At 37.2% G+C, this 16,554-nt stretch overlaps 1 protein-coding gene across 1 annotated transcript in view; it reads left to right on the top strand.

Annotated features, from left to right (window-relative positions):
- Positions 1 to 16,554, top strand: part of ENTHD1 (ENTH domain containing 1) — a 97,988-nt gene that overhangs the window by 31,218 nt on the left and 50,216 nt on the right. The window contains exon 3 of the mRNA XM_027107712.1: positions 7,833 to 7,951. Within this exon, the coding sequence (XP_026963513.1) occupies positions 7,833 to 7,951 (119 nt within the window). The remainder of the gene's footprint in view (positions 1 to 7,832; positions 7,952 to 16,554) is intronic.

The raw sequence follows: 16,554 nt of genomic DNA, 5'->3' as shown, positions 1-16,554 counted from the left end.
CTGTGCTTCCTGGACTTGGGTGACTATTTCCTTTCCCATGTTAGGGAAGTTTTTGACTGTGATCTCTTGAAATATTTTCTCAGACCCTGTCTTTTCCTCTTCTTCTTCTGGGACCCCTATAATTTGAATGTTGATGCATTTAGTGTTGTCCCAGAGGTCTCTGGGATTGTCTTCAATTCTCTTCATTCTTTTTTCTTTATTCTGCTCCTTGGCAGTTATTTCCACCATTTTGTCTTCCAGCTCACTTATTTGTTCTTCTACCTCCGTTATTCTATTATTGATTCCTTCTAGTGTATTTTTCATTTCAGTTATTGTGTTGTTCATCTCTGTTTGTTCTTTAGTTCTTCTAGATCTTTGTTAAACATTTCTTCTATTTTCTCAATCCATGCCTCCATTCTATTTCTGAGATTCTGGATCATCTTTACTATCATTACTCTGAATTCTTTTTCAGGTAGATTGCCTATTTCCTCTTCATTTATTTGGTCTTATAGGTTTTTACCTTGCTCCTTCATCTGTGACATATTTTTTTGCTGTCTTTTTTTTTTTTTTTTTTTTATGAATGGGATTGTGTTCCTGTCTTACTGGTTGTTTGGCTCGAGGCTTCTAACACTGGAGTTTGTACGCTATTGGGTAGAGCTGGGTCTTGGTGCTGAGATGAGGAACTTCGTGAGACCTCACTCCAATGAATATTCCCTGGGGTCTGAGGTTCTCTGTTAGTCCAGTGGTTCAGATTCAGAGCTCCCACTGCAACAGTTTTGGCCTAACCCCCAGCTCATGAACCAAGATCCCACAAGCCATGTGGGGCGGCAAAAAAAAAAAAAAAAAAAAAAAAAGAACAATAACAAAGTAAAAAAATTAGACTAGGAAACTACCAGATATGTTAGAAAGAATATAAAAATAAAAATATAGATGAATCAACAACTGGAACGTACATCAGTACCACAATAGTAAAAAAGAGGAGGAGGGAAAAGAAAAAAAGGGGGAGAGGCCTTGACTGTGGAGGGTGGGGCCTAAGCAAGGGCGAGATTTGCGTGGTGGCTGGGGCCTATGCTTAGGACCCACAGGGCTGGAAAAGGCCCTGAGGGGTGTGGGAGGTGGGGCTTAGGCTCAAGGAACAGAAGGGGCTGAGGCGTGCCCCTCACCCCTGGTCTCAGAGGGCAGGAGACCTCACCTGGGAGCCCAGCAGGCTTCCTGGACTCGAGTGGGCAGGGCAATCGCCCTCCACTTCTCTCCCGTTCCTCCTGGAGGGCCCTCCCGCCTGCCTCTCCTGATCTCCCCAGCCTCAGGGGTGCCGACCCTGTCTGGCCTCCACTTCTCCTCCCCCCTGAGTCCCCCCCATGTCCTGCCGGTTCACTCTGGGGTTCCTCCCGTCTCCTTGGGCGTCAGAGTTCCCCACCAGCGGCTGGCAGTCGCCCTAGTTGTGGGGAGATGCTAACTCTGGATTAGTTTTGACTTTTAAGAAAAACATCTCATTAAGTATTCAATATTTTGTGATGGAAACTCTGTATTGCAGCTTCACTCTGTTACCTTAACTCAGGAGTCAGCTACTGAATGTTTAGACTTGCTTTTGTAGGGACTGTTCATTTCTTCTTGTCCCTGTAGCTGAGTATATAATACAGTTGTGGGTTTTCCTGTTTACCATTATTATTGAGTAAGAACTACTGGCAGTGTCTCAAATTTTGTATGCTATTGTTAGCAAAATGCTGAAATAAAATTGCCTCAACTCCCTTTTTAAGATCTCCTGAAACATACAAAACGGCAGCCATAGAGTTTGGAGTGCTGAGGTCCTGCAAGACTAAGGCTTTCTTGCTCCTGGGCATCGTGGCCTGAGTCCCTCCTGACCCTGTGTTGCTTCTTTGAGGGTCCGGCAAGCAGAGCCTGGCTCTGGGGTGAGGCGCAGGGCGGGGTGGCCCTGGACGCAGCTGCAGCTGCTCAGCCACAGGCTTTCGGGTGCTCCCTGCGCACACACCGGCCTCCACAGCTGCGGCCCCTCCCTCCGCCCAGAGCCTCAGGGCATCAAGGGAGTGAGGAATGGCAGCAGAACCGGGGCTCCGATCCAGAGGAGGAAAGTGGCGCCGTCTGAGCTCAGGCCTGGGGGAGTGTGCCTTTCCCCTACTGCTTTCTCTCCGTGTACAACTCAGATTTTCACAACTGAAGACCTGATTTCTACACATACTCATCCACCCTTCATTTTTCCCAGAATAATATGACTCAAGAAAGAGGTTATACTTTCAAAGGAACTTTTAATTACCGTTATTAGGAAGTTTGTCATTAGGCCAGTGTCCATGGGGAGATTTTTAGCTCATGGAATGTGTTTTCTGGCAAAGATCCAGTTAGAAAATAAAATGCTACTTTGCAAAAACAAAAACAAACAAACAAACAAAAAGATCTGCTGAAACAAAAGTTTGTCCTTTCTCATTATTTATTAGCTACCTATTTCCAATTTAATTTAAAAAATCTACTTAAACATCTCTGCTTTCTTATTCTTTATCCTTTCTCTGTTTTCATTTTTTAAAAAAACATGCTTTTCTCCACTAATTTCAAAATTCACCTTTCAAAAAAGATTTATCAGACTCGCATCCTATCTCCTGTGCCTCTGAAGTATTTGTCATGAGTAAATAGGAGCAGAGTAATAAAGCGGAATAATAGAGGTGCCGTATGTAGTGGATGCTGTGGCGTTTCCCACATTCCCACTTCAAGATCAAGGCAATTATTCCCTCGGCAGCTGGGAGACTTGGTGCCCGAGGGGTCTCAGCTGAGTTCTTCTCTTCAAATTCCCAACAGCTGAAGAAAGCCTCTTTACCTAAGATCATGCCCTGTCCCTGAGAGAACCTACTTTCAATGACTTATGGAAGTGGGCCGTCCCCTTTGCTTCAAGGCAGGACAACGGGGAAGAGCCATTCCAGCCCCAGAGCTCCTAGTAGGACTGGCTGAGGCCTCTGCTGCAAACGCATCCCAGCTGAATTTCTCCCTTGGCCCAGTCCTGCCTCCCTCCCTACTCCCAGATGTGGTTTCTGAGAGTACTCCCTAATGAATCCCCTCGTACAAATCTGGGTCTCGGAGTCTGTTTCCTGGGGAATCCAACCTACAACAATGGCTTTGCCTCAAGATTTATGATATAGGACAAAGATACGTACATAAATGAGGAGAGAATTATAAAGCAAATGGGACAAAATGTTAACAATTGGTGGATCTGGATGAGAATTCTTTGTGCTATTCTTGCATCTTTTCTGTAAGTTTGCTCCAAGATAATGAAATTGTTAAGGTTCTAAACTCATGATTCTGCAAAAGTTAAATATAAACTTAATCACTATGAGGCTTTGAAATCTTATCAGTTCTTCATTAGCCCATGAATGTTTTCTATGATAGATATACTTGTTCATTTTTAAAAGTTAATTTTGTTAGGTAAATGACTTAGTTTACTTCAATTACACCTGAAAGGACACTGTCAATACATAGCAACAATGTCTAGTAGATGCTAAATAATACATAGAACAGTTTGGGTATTTATGGAGGGTTTCAACTCCAAAATGTGCTGTCACATTGTTAATGTCTGATAGTTTGAACGTCAGTTTGGTATCTCATCTGAGAAATATCAGAGGGTTCACCAGTTCTGCTTTGTGGTATTATCTAGTGATACAGGCTCAATGAAATCTATAGCTTCTCTCCAGATAGCTTCTGCCAAGTACCTACAGCCGTGGTATCTAAGCACTCATCTTCGAATGACTCAATAGCATTGTTTCCTGCAGCATCTTCGCTTTTTCCTTTGAGGTTTCTCGTTCACATCCTAGTACTCCTTGACTGTGACTTCACAGTCTTGATTGATAACTAGCTTGTGATACACAGGGTGCTTCATTTCCACTAAGGAACTAAATGTGTGAAGTGTGTTCTCCCCCTCCACTCGCTTGTGAAAACCCAGAAAGCAATGTTGTGTAATCACCTAATTTAATTAAGCACACCTCACTTCCAGTGTTGCGCTGATGCTAAAATAAATTTCTAAATGAATTTCTGTACACTCAGTATATTCTAACTGCCTTCCTGCTTGCTCCATAAGATAATTTATTATAGGCTTAAAACATTTTAGCTATTCTAGGCTAAAATGCATCTCCAAATATGCAAGATATTTTTTTCTTTCACAATCCTTACTATTCTTCAGTTTTCCTCACACTTTACTTCACAATTGACTTCCTGAAATTTTTATTAATCTACTTCTGTGATGTCTAAAACTTAAGTCCATATCATTTCAAGGATAATTTGTTGCTGAATGCTCAAAGAGTGATAATAAAGATAGTTCCTCATTAAATCACTTGAAAGTACATAGATGATCTAAGCCTCAAACTACTGCTGTTTGCCGGTATTACTTATAAAATCTCCAAGTCCAAAATAAGCTCACTTTAATTATTCATTTTCATGTGAAGTTACAAGAAAATGAAAAGTTAGAGCCATAAATGCAAAGTTCTTATTCTTCAGCATCTTTGTCTTATATCATACTTGCTCCTTTTGCCCATGTAGTTCCTTCTGCTTGGAATAATTTCTCCCTCTATATTTATCAGGATCCTAGCCATCCTTCAAAGCCTTCTTCACATTTTACTTCCTGTTTGAGGCTCTTTCTGATTACTCTGGTACACATTGATTTTTTTTCCTCCTTAGAATTTCTATTCCTAAAGTTAGTTATTTTAAGAAAGTTTGACCTGTAATTGTTCTCTTCTAATTTTTTCCCATAAGTCTCTGTATGTTAGACTTATCTCACTAGTCAGGCTATAAACTTTTTGAAGGCAAGGACCAGGCTATTTTTCTTGTATAATTCCTAAAATGATTTTGAAAAATTATATGCCTCCTAATATGTTTTTAACTGACATGTGAAATTTTGTCTTAAGTATAGTAAATGCAAAGGATATAATTCAAAATATTGACATTAAAGACAAAAGAAAAGAAAACAAGCAAAACTTTCATGAGTCTTTTAAGAGCATCTAAAGGAATATAAATACTATTGTGATTCATATCTGTAGTCATTCATTTGAAACAATACATGGTCTTCTTTAATTATTGACATTGTACATCATTCCCTTTTCTCCTTGAAGTCATATATCTATTCCACATCCCTCACAGAATTTTATCCTGATAGAAAGTATGTTTATGCTTGAAAGTTGTCTCTACATAAAATATGTATATAAATTGAAATTATTTTTCTAAGTTGTCTGTGACAAGAGGCTTTAAGTGGCAAAGTAGTTCTTCTAGATTGACTTACTGTTACAATTATTTTTAGTACAAAGTCGATCAAAACCACATAAATGGGGGCTTCCCTTGTGGCACAGTGGTTAAGAATCTGCCTGCCAATACAGGGGATATGGGTTCGAGCCCTGGTCCGGGAAGATCCCACATGCCATGGAGCAACTAAGCCCGTGCGCCACAACTACTGAGCCTGTGCTCTAGAGCCCACGTGCCACAACTACGGAGCCCACGTGCCACAACTATTGAAGCCTGCTCGCCTAGAGCCCGTGCTCCGCAACAAGAGAAGCCACCGCAATGAGATGCCCATGCACTGCAACGAAGAGTAGCCCCCGCTTGATGCAACTAAAGGAAGCCCGTGCGCAGCAACGAAGACCCAATGCAGCCAAAAATAAATAAATAAATAAAATTTTAAAAAAGAAACAACCACATAAATGTGGTTAAGTACTTATTAAACATAAAGAATAAAATTTTATTGGAAAGACATATTTTTATGAGCTACATGGAACTGTTCATTTACCCATATATGAATATTACTTAGTCCTTGAAATAAACAGGGTTTAGCATAAATTCTGTTTCTGTTTTACATTTTTAGAGATGTAAATGCTGAGAAGATTTGTTCACCTAAAATTGGGTGGGGAATAGAAGGTGTTTTATTATAGCAATGTCAATTAATTTTATGAATTCTTTCCAAATAATATGCCAAAAATTATATAGTGATTTATTATAAAAATGTTTTTCATCTCTTGTCAACTGTTAACTTGATTAGATCTTTCTTTAATGTTGTTGAAAGCAAAAGATTGGAAACACCCCACTTAGAAAAAGATTTGTTAAACAGTCATTGGGAGCAATTTATGTTCTCAATTTCTGGAAATAATACCAAAAACCTTTTGCTAAAATTTATCAAATGACTATTAATTATTCTGGTTACATTTTAATTTAACCCAATATACTCAGAATGTGTGGGAAAAATAAAAACACTAATTGCAGTGTACCCGTCAATACAAAATTTTTTGAGAAAGTGATTTTGTGTCATATGCTTTAAATGAATTTTCATCAAGTCTTCAGAACTGCAGATTTGTTTCATTCAATTATTGGAGAATATTTACCATATTTACCTAGTTGTCAAAGTCGGCCCTCATTGTGAAAACAACCAGTAGAATCAGATTTAAAGTTTCTTTCAGAAAACATCTAACATTATTTAAATAAACATGTAACCAGACATCACTCTGGTTGTATTCACACTCCTTAGTTTTCTTAAGATAAATAGCTAAGGCATGAAGACTTGCCCTGAGTATGTTGCGTTGGTGAAATAAGGTGCCCCTGCCTCTGATGCTTTCTGTGCTCTTCTGTTATGGGACTCTTACTCAGGAGCGATGCATTCTTCGACAGTACTGAGGAATGGAAAGCACAAGGACATTAGATGAGACTTATCAACTGTCCTGCTCCTCCACACTGTGATATATCTGAGTACCACACATCCTGGTGTGGACCAAAAGAACTGTTGCTTGTGCCATGCTTTGCGATTAAAAGAAATATGTATAAGACAGGACAAACTTTGAAGCTCTACTTTGGGTTTTTCATGCCTTGATTAAAGGAAACTTCCCTATACCAGTCGTTTTTACTATTGTTTGGTGCCTTAGAGACAATTATGCTTGTATCTTAAGGGAAGATGCACCATAATAATATGGGTAAAGAAAATGTCTTTCTTTGTAAAGTGGGAGAAAATTGATTATGAAAGGGAAAGGGGAAAGAACCAGCCAGATGCTTCTACACAGTTGCATTCTCAGGCAGATCAGTTTTTGGTAAGAATATATATAGAACTTGTGCATCTGGAAATTGAGTCCTTTAAAGCTATCTATGCCCATAAAGCTATCTATGTACTTAGACTTGGGAAGTCTTCAGGCACCCCCAGAGGTGTGCGTATACCAGTTTGAAGATAGATTTCTTATGCTTTTTGTGGTCTCCAATAATATGCTGAAATATAGTTACTGCTAATACTTTTGTTTACATAGTAATTAACATAGGAAGGAAAGTGATATTAAGACTACAAAAACATTAAATTCAGCAAATATATATAAACAGATATATCAGCTTATCTTCATTGGCATTTCTTTTTTGTTTAAATTTTGTTTCAATTTTCTTTTTATAAAATAATCTATACATTTCTGACTAATTTTGCCTAGAACACATGAAATTCACACTGCAGGAATAAAGTTCTTTTAAATATTATTAGAATAATTATAATTGTCATTCCTGCTTTGCTAAAATTTCATTTGAGTAATTTTCATTTTCAAACTCTATTTTCTACACTATATTATACTTTATTTTAAAAAATGTTTCAAATAATAAAACTTAAAATTGAATCATTGATGGGAGAAAGGGCTAGAATTGAATTTGTATTTTTAAAATCTGTCTGAACTTGTCAATTATGATAAAGGAATATATTAAATGATTAATATTCATAGGTAACCATTGGTACATGATGTATATTTTGTAGACAAAATGGATCTTCAGAAGTGATTAACTTAAAAATTGTGAGCTGATGTGAAAACATTACTATTTCCTGTCAAAGTAAAATCTTAGCTTTATGTTGTTGACAGAAAACACTTCCAAGGCAGGATTGAAACAAGAGCAGTGTCAAGACATTCAGTTGCCTAGCAGAAGTGTGTCATCCCAGGAAATACTACCCCTCAAGATTAATGCTTGGAAATCAGCAGAGGTAAGTCATTATAGTAGTTTCCTATGGCTGCTCTAACAAATTACCACAAACTTAGTGCCTTAAATCAACACAAATGTAGTATTTTAGAGTTCTATGTGTTAGAAGTCTGACCCAGGTCTCACTGTCCCGGAATCCAGGTGTCTGCAAGGCTGTATTCCTTTCTGGAGGCCCTATGGGAGAATTTGTTTTCTTGCTTTTTCCAGCTTCGTGTGTTCTAAAAGAAACTGTGCTTGTCTTTTAACTTTGTTTTTGATGTCTTCTGTTACACAGAATTTTGAATAAGAATAAGGTTAAATTAAAGTTTTCCTTTATAGTTCATGCTTTTTAAAATCTTATTTAAGAAATTCTTTTTTTTAATCCTAATATAATAAAGGTGTCTTATTTTTTCTTCCAATGTTCAAATTTTATGCCCTCTGGAATTTTACTGTATAGTGTAATATAGGGGTCTTATTTATCCCCCTGTGGATAAGCAATATTTAATTTTTTGAACAGTCCATCTTACTCTACGCATTTAAAAAAGGTTTTTATTGCGAAATAATTATAGACTTATAGGATGTTGCAGAAACAGTACAGAGTCCCATGTACCCTTCACCCAGCTTTCCCCTGTGTTGACTTCTATATAGCTATAGTAGTACAATATCAAAATCAGGAAATAAACATTGGCATGTTATGCTAACTAGACTACAGACCTTACTCAGTTTTCACATTTTCAATTCAGTATTCATTTTTTTAACCTGCATTGTGTGTGTATGTGTTCTATGTAATTCATCCTAAGTATAGATTCCTATAACCAGCACCAAAATCAAGATACAGAACTGTTCTATCACTACAAAAGAAGTTCCTCATGCTATTCACCCCATCCCACTCCTCCCAACCCCGTATATGGGCAACCACTAATCTTTTCTCCATCTCTGTTGTTTTGTTATTTCTAGAATGTTGTGTAAATGGACACAGACTATACGTAACTTTTTGAGATAGATTTTATTTTTCACTCAGCATAATGCTCTTGAGATCCACTCAGGTTGTTGCATGAATCAATAATTCATGCCTTTTTATTGTTAAGTAGCATCCCATAGTATAGATGTACCAGAGTTTATTCAACCATTCACCCACTGAAGGATAGTTGAGTGTTTCCAGTTTGGGGCTGTTTATGAATAAAGCTGCTGTGAACATCTGTGTACAGGTTTTTGTATGTGAAGTTTTCATATATCTGGGATAACTGTCCAAGAGTGCGCTTGCTGGATTGCATGATAAGTGCATACTAAGTTTTTTAAGAAACTGTCAGACGGTTTTCCAGTGTGGCTGTACCGTCTTACATCCACCAGCAGTGTATGAGAGATCCAGTTTCTCTGCATCCTCACCCACTTTTGGTATTACCACTATTTTAATTTTAGTTATTCTACTAGGTTTCTGGTGAGATCTCATTGTGGTTTTAATTGGTGTTTCCCAAATGGCTAATGATATTGAACATCTTTTTATGTGCTTATTTGTGCCATCATAACTTCTCTTTGGTTAAATATATATATTCATATTTTTTGCCCATTTTCTAACTAGGTTGTTTTTTACCATTGAGTTTTGAGAATTCGTCATTTATTCTGGATTCAAGTCCTTTGTCAGAGAGGTGACCTGCATATATTTTCTTCCAGTCTGTGGCTTGTCTTTTCTTTTTAACAGTATCTTAACAGAGCAACAGTTTTAAATTTTGGTGAAGTCCAATTTATCAATTTTGTGAATCGTGCTTTTGGTGTCATATCTAAGAACTCTTTGTCTAACCCAAGGTTGTGTAGATTTTCTCCTAAAAGCTTTATCGTTTCATGCTTTCCATTTAGGTCTGTGATCTTTTTTTTTTTTTTTTTTTTTTTTTTTGCGGTACGTGGGCCTCTCACTGCCGTGGCCTCTCCCGTTGCGGAGAACAGGCTCCGGACGCGCAGGCTCAGCGGCCATGGCTCACGGGCCCAGCTGCTCCGCGGCACGCGGGATCCTCCCGAACCGGGGCACGAACCCATGTCCCCTGCATCGGCAGGCGGACTCTCAACCACTGCGCCACCAGGGAAGCCCTGTGATCTATTTTGATTTAACTTTTGTATAAGGTGTGAAGTACAGGTTGAGGTTTTAAAAAAAAAAAAAATTTCTTTTCCCTACAGATATCCAATTGTTTCAACACCATTGTTGAAAAGACTTAAATTTTACTCTAATATGCTTAAGTGTGATTTTCCTTCTCTTTCTTCTTTGTCACCCAATGAGACTTTCCAGTGGAAGGTCTTTCATCTTTATTTAATTCTGAGACAGTTATCTCTGGTTCAAATATTTCTTACTTTATTTTCATTTTCTCTCTTTCTTATATGGGCTCTTCTTATCTGGATATTAGTAATTCCCTTTCTATCTTCATATCTCTTAACTTTTCTTTATAGTTCCTATTTATTGTTTTCTTTTTTCTTTCTCTAGAGTTTCTCAATCTGATCTTCCAGTTTAATAATTTGTTCTCAGCTATGTTCATTCCACTGTTTATCCCATCTGTGTTCTCCATTTCAACATTCTGTTTTTACATTTGATATTTAATATTTCTATTTCATTCTTTTTATTGTGTTTTTTCCTGTTTCATATTGCTTATCCCTTTCCTTATTTATTTTAGTATGTGTATTAAGTTTATTTTAAATTCTTGGTCCATCTTTTCTAATATCTGTGCTTCTGAAAAAACCTGTAATTCGGTTTTTTTTTTTTAATAGTTTTGATCCCCAAATGACTGGTTACCCCTCCGGGTTATGGCTGCTCTGTCTAGGATTGCTAGAGGTTGCACCTTAGTCTGTGTCAGCCCTATCAGCTTAAGTGGAACGTAGGGGAAGTGGACTCTACGGTGGAGAGCACCTCTCTCCCCTCCCCGTTCCCTCCAAGAATACCAGAGTTAATCATTCCTCACTCTGAGGATCAATGCCTCAAATTAGATCTTTATCCTTAGCACCCCAAGAAGAAGCAGATTTAGAGGGAGACACTCCTTAAATTGTAAACCACCTGCCCTGGGGGATTGGAAAAGGAAGTGTGAAGAAGCATCTTCTCAAGCCTACCTAGTCAGTCCCCACTGAGTGTTCTTACCTCCTCAGGGCTTCTGCACTCACCAGAAGCACTCCCTCCCGAGTTTAGCTCTCTGACTCACAGCAGGTGCGCAGGCAGGTTCCAAGGCATTGAGTGGGCAGTAATTCCACCAACTCCTTCCTTATTTTGTTCAACCATTGCACAGGCCACCTTCTGCCCCAGGCTAAAGCCAACTAGACACCCTCACACCCCTCACACACAAACATACCAGTTCAGAATAGCCACGCCATCTCTCCTGCGGCCCCTCACGGTTTTCTTCTCATTTTAAAAAACTTTTTTTATTGGGGTATAGTTGATTTACAATGTTGTATTAGTTTCAGGTATACAGCAAAGTGAATCTGTTATACATATACATGTATCCAACTCTCTTTTAGATTCTTTTCCCATATAGACCATTACAGAGTATTGAGTAGAGCTCCCTGTGCTATACAGTAGGTCCTTATTCATTATCTATTTTATATATAGTAGTGTGTGTGTGTGTCAATCTCAGTCTTCCAATTTACTCTTCCCCCCTTCCCCCCCAGTTAACCATAAGTTTATTTTCTACATCTGTAACTCTGTTTCTGTTTTGTAGATAAGTTCATTTGTAGCCTTTTTGTTTAGATTCCACATATAAGCGATATCATATGATATTTGCCTTCCTCTGTCTGACTTCACTCAGTATGACAATCTTTAGGTCCATCCATGTTGCTGCAAATGGCATTACTTTGTTCTTTTTTATGGCTGAGTAATATTCCATTGTACTGTATATATGTACGACATCTTCTTTATCCATTCCTCTGTTGATGGACATTTAGGTTGCTTCCATGTCCTGGCTATTGTACATAGTGCTGCAATGAACATTGGGGTGCATGTATCTTTTCAAATTATGGTTTTCTCTGGATAAATGCCCAGGAGTGGGATTTCAGGGTCATATGGTTTTAGTTTTAGTTTTTTAAGGAAACTCCATACTGTTCTCCCTGGTGACTGTATCAGTGTAGGAGTACACTGTAGCATAGGAGGGTTCCCTATTCTCCACCCCCTCTCCAGCATTTATTGTTTGTAGATTTTTGATGATTGTCATTCTGACCAGTGTGAGATGATACCTCATTGTAGTTTTGATTTGCATTTCTCTAATAATTAGTGATGTTGAGCATCTTTTCATGTGCTTTTTAACCATCTGTATGTCTTCTTTGGCTAAATGTCTATTTAGATCTTCCTCCCATATACCTAGGAATAAACCTACCTAAGGAGGCAAAAGACCTATACTCAGAAAACTATAAGATACTGATGAAAGAAATAAAAGATGGCACAAACAGATGGAGAGATATACCATGTTCTTGGATTGGAAGAATCAATATTGTGAAAATGACTGTACTACCCAAAGCAATCTACAGATTCAATGCAATCCTTATCAAATTACCAACGTCATTTTTCACAGAATTAGAACAAAAAATTCTTCTCATTTTGATGTCATCCCCTTATAGGATCTCCAAGCTTGATCCTGAGGGAGGGGGCCACTGAATCAGAACTGGAACCTGCTCTGTTCTTCAGTGTTCTCTGACCTTCCCAGACATGCACCTACTTACTTCTATTTGTACTTTCACATAAGAACACACATCTTTAATTCTGGCATATATAACTCCTCAAATAATATTTTTTTCTCTATTTCCTTGACATTTTTTTTTTCTGATTAATTTCTTTTAGGTATATATTGGGCCACTTAATCTCTCATTTTCTATGTCTTTCAACTGCTTTATTTTATTAAAATTTTTATTGAAATATAGTTAATGTGCAATATTATGTTAGTTTCAGGTATACTACATAGTGATTTGACATTTGCATACATTATGAAATAGTCATTGTGTTAAGTCTAGGAACCGTCTGTCCCCAACAACTGCTTTTAAAAGTAGATTTTTGTAAAAAAAATAAAAAAGAAAAATGGTCATGAAGAACCTAGGGGCAGGACGGGAATAAAGATGCAGACCTACTAGAGAATGGACTCGAGAATATGGGGAGGGGGAAGGGTAAGCTGGAACAAAGTGAGAGAGTGGCATGTACATATATACACTACCAAACGTAAAACCATAAAACCGATAGCTAGTGGGAAGCAGCCGCAGAGCACAGGGAGATCAGCTCAGTGCTTTGTGACCACCTAGAGGGGTGGGATAGGGAGGGTGGGAGGGAGGGAGACACAAGAGGGAAGAGATATGGGGATACATGTATATGTATAGCTGATTCACTTTGTTAAAAAGCAGAAACTAACACACCATTGTAAAGCAATTATACTCCAATAAAGATGTTAAAAAAAAAAACTTAAAAAAAAAAAGTAGTTTTTTGTTTCATTATGTCTCCATGCTGCATTTTAGGTAATTAATCAGAACCATCTTCCAGTTCATTTTCTTCTCCTTTCACCTCTGTCCACTCTAGAATTTTCCCTGTCCATTAAGTGTTTTATTTCGATAGCTATTGCATTGCTTTTTTACAGGATATTCATTTGTACTCATTTCATCTCTGCCTGTTTTGGCTTCTTGTTTTTTTTATTTCTTTAAATTAATGCTATCCTTTCCATTTTCTTTTTGAGAACTAAATATACTTAGTTTTATATGCTTTTTAGATTTCTTAGTTTCATTTTGTCAGGAGTGGGTTCAGTTTTCTTTCTGTGTTTTGGAAAACTGGTTTGTAAGCTCTCCTTGAGTGGCTCAAGTTTTTTATCTTTCTTATTCTCTGAGTGTCCTTAACCTTTCCTGCCTAACAGTTTTTCATTTGCCTCCTCCTGACACCTGGGACTACGTAGCACATTCAGAACCTACCCAGGCAGCTTGGGGCTCCTTTCTTTTGCTCATGTCAGAGATATTGCAGATCCGGTCCCCAGACCACAGGATGCTGTGGCTCAGTTGCTAGTGAAGTTTAGTTCTCACCTGCTTGTATACTACTTTTAGAAGCCATAGTCCCAGGCTGTGACTGATGCCAGGTTATTTCAGCTTCCTTTGTAAGTAGTGAAGCTCAATGCCCGGCGTAGTTTCAAGCAGTGAGCCCATATTCAGCACTCCTATCTTGGATGGTCAGAAACTAACACACCACAGTGGTAAATCTGTGTTTACCACTCTGGAATTGAGCTTCTGGTTTTCTCTGCTTTTTTCTGGACCCAAAGTCCCAAAGGTCCACAGCTTCAGCCTCCTTACCATCATGTGTTTTGTGTTCGTGCTCTCATCCATGAAGATGTTCATCTTGTCTTTTAGCATGACTGTACCTTTAATTCTCACCTTTGTATTTTCTCTTTCATTACTATGTGTTTGGAGAACACATATTCCTGAAATATGAACACATAGAACCATCTTGACTGGAAACCTGTTCCACTCAAGACTGTATGAAATTATCTCATTGATTCATTCTTCTGTTTTATGTGTGTTTCTCCTACTAAAAGGAAAGATCCTCTTCAGGTGCTTTAGAGACCTTTCTAGTCTTATTCATTATTGAATCTTCAGTTGTCAAATTCTTGTTAATGAAAAGTGAAATGAATGAATGAGTAGACACTCAGTATTAGCTCCCTTCCCCTCTTTTCCTGTGATACAGGCTTGTTTGGCCTTCTGCTCAGAATGCTTTGTTTAGTGTTCTGCCACAGTTCCTGTGAGGGAGGGTTGAAATTATTTCTTGGCCTTCTGTTCCCAGCCCTTTTCCCCAACCAACTAGGTATTGGATTTACAAGATTTTCTAGCAGCTCAGAAAAGTACATAAAATTAAAATTTCACTGTTTCTTAATTGCATAATAGTCCACAGATTGAAAATACATAGGTTATTTTCAAAGATATGACATTAAGTCAAAATGATTTTAAAATCTGTGATCAGTTTATTTGCTCCTGATGGCTTTTAAAGAAGAGAATAGACTTGAATAATCTTATGTGCTTTAGAGGGTAACAAAGACATAAAATATCACCTAGTGGTTTTTTTTTTTTTAATCAGTCTTTAAATTCTCATTATTATTGTTTTTTCTTACTTTAGAAGAACCCACCGTAATTGGCTTACATCATTTCACGTCTTATATCTGTGAGCAGAAAATGGTGCCCTTATCTCAAAAGAAGTTTAAAGCTAGATTTTCCTTTTTCAGAGCATTACTATATCAGGACACTATTCCATCATCCTACTGACAAGCATTATTGTTATTACTGTCATGAACATTTGATGCAATCCAATATGTCCTCTTCAGTAATCTGCTTTTGTAGCATAAGACAAAACCTACCAAGTTGAGTAGTAAATCTAATTGTTGTTGCCAAATGTACTGCATCTACGTTAAAATTTTCATGTTTTTAATACAGAATGAGAAAGAAATGATATCGTTGATTGCTTAGGAAAAACGAGGAGTGCTTAAAAAAATCTTTTAAAAACTTTAAATGGAAACTTCTTTTAACTATTTTCTTTCTACAAATGTGAAAATGATCTAAAAGCAGTAAATAAAATTCTTAACAGAATAGGGCTTTCAAAAGCAGAATAGTACTTGCCTCTGATACCGTCAAAACTAAGGAAAGCCTTTAAATTTATGACACTTGGATGAGTTTTCTCTCTGTGTACTGTCCAGAATTTTTATTATTAAATTTGCTAATTAATAAGACTATTTGTAGCTTTTCACCAGCTCAAAAGACCTTCCTCTTTTCTTGCTTGAGGAGATTCAACAATGAGGTTATGATTTTTTTGGTCTCAGTTGTTTCCATAGCAACAGTTAGGGATGCTATAAATTGGTTCACACAAAAGTAAATCTGACCGAAGCCTTCAGTGTAGTTGTGCATTACTAAATCGCTAGTGACAGAAGATAACTGTTTACGTCTTACTGCCTCTGTTTATTATTTGTTAGGTGAAGAGTAAACAGTTTTTATCCTTGGATCTATTAGCATATAATTTATTATATTTGCAAAAATTTGAACTCATCAAAGCTGTTAGAGAAATGGAAATTATACTTATTCTAATTATGTTAATTCACCATCCTTTTACCGCTTTTCTGCATCATTGCTTTGTGCTTAAAAGTCCTTTGTTTTCATGTTTGGGCTTTTATTCTTTTTAAGTTAGAAAATACTTGTTGAAAAAAGTTTAAACAATATAAAAGGGTAAAGAGTGAAAAACAAAGTTTCTTCTTACTTCTCTATACTCTTTCAGTTCCCTTCCTCAGAGGCAATCATTACAAAGATTTTTATGAATTTTGGGGGGGAAATTTTCTGTGTCCATACATTTTTTACCTAAATGGATTCATTCAAGATATACTGCTCATTCATTCAAGATATGCATACTTTTAACTAAATAATATATCTTCATCTTTCTCTATAATAAATGCAATCATTCGATGTAAATTGTTCCAAAATACGCTTTTTTCACTAAACTATATATTATGGACATATTTCTATATTAGTACATATAGATTGCTGTATTCTTTTTTCATTATCACCATTATTATTAATTTTTCAAAAAAGATTTAAACACAAGGAGGGAAAGAACAGGGGACTAATTCACACACTTAATAGAAGTCTCAATAATCAACCTACTGT

Source organism: Aethalodelphis obliquidens, unplaced genomic scaffold, assembly GCF_003676395.1.
Source record: "Aethalodelphis obliquidens isolate GAN/ISIS:26980383/991018 unplaced genomic scaffold, ASM367639v1 scaffold8, whole genome shotgun sequence".
NCBI classification, from domain to species: Eukaryota; Metazoa; Chordata; class Mammalia; order Artiodactyla; family Delphinidae; genus Aethalodelphis; species Aethalodelphis obliquidens.
Note: the sequence above shows the minus strand (reverse complement) of the source record. Positions and strands in the feature narration are given on the sequence as shown.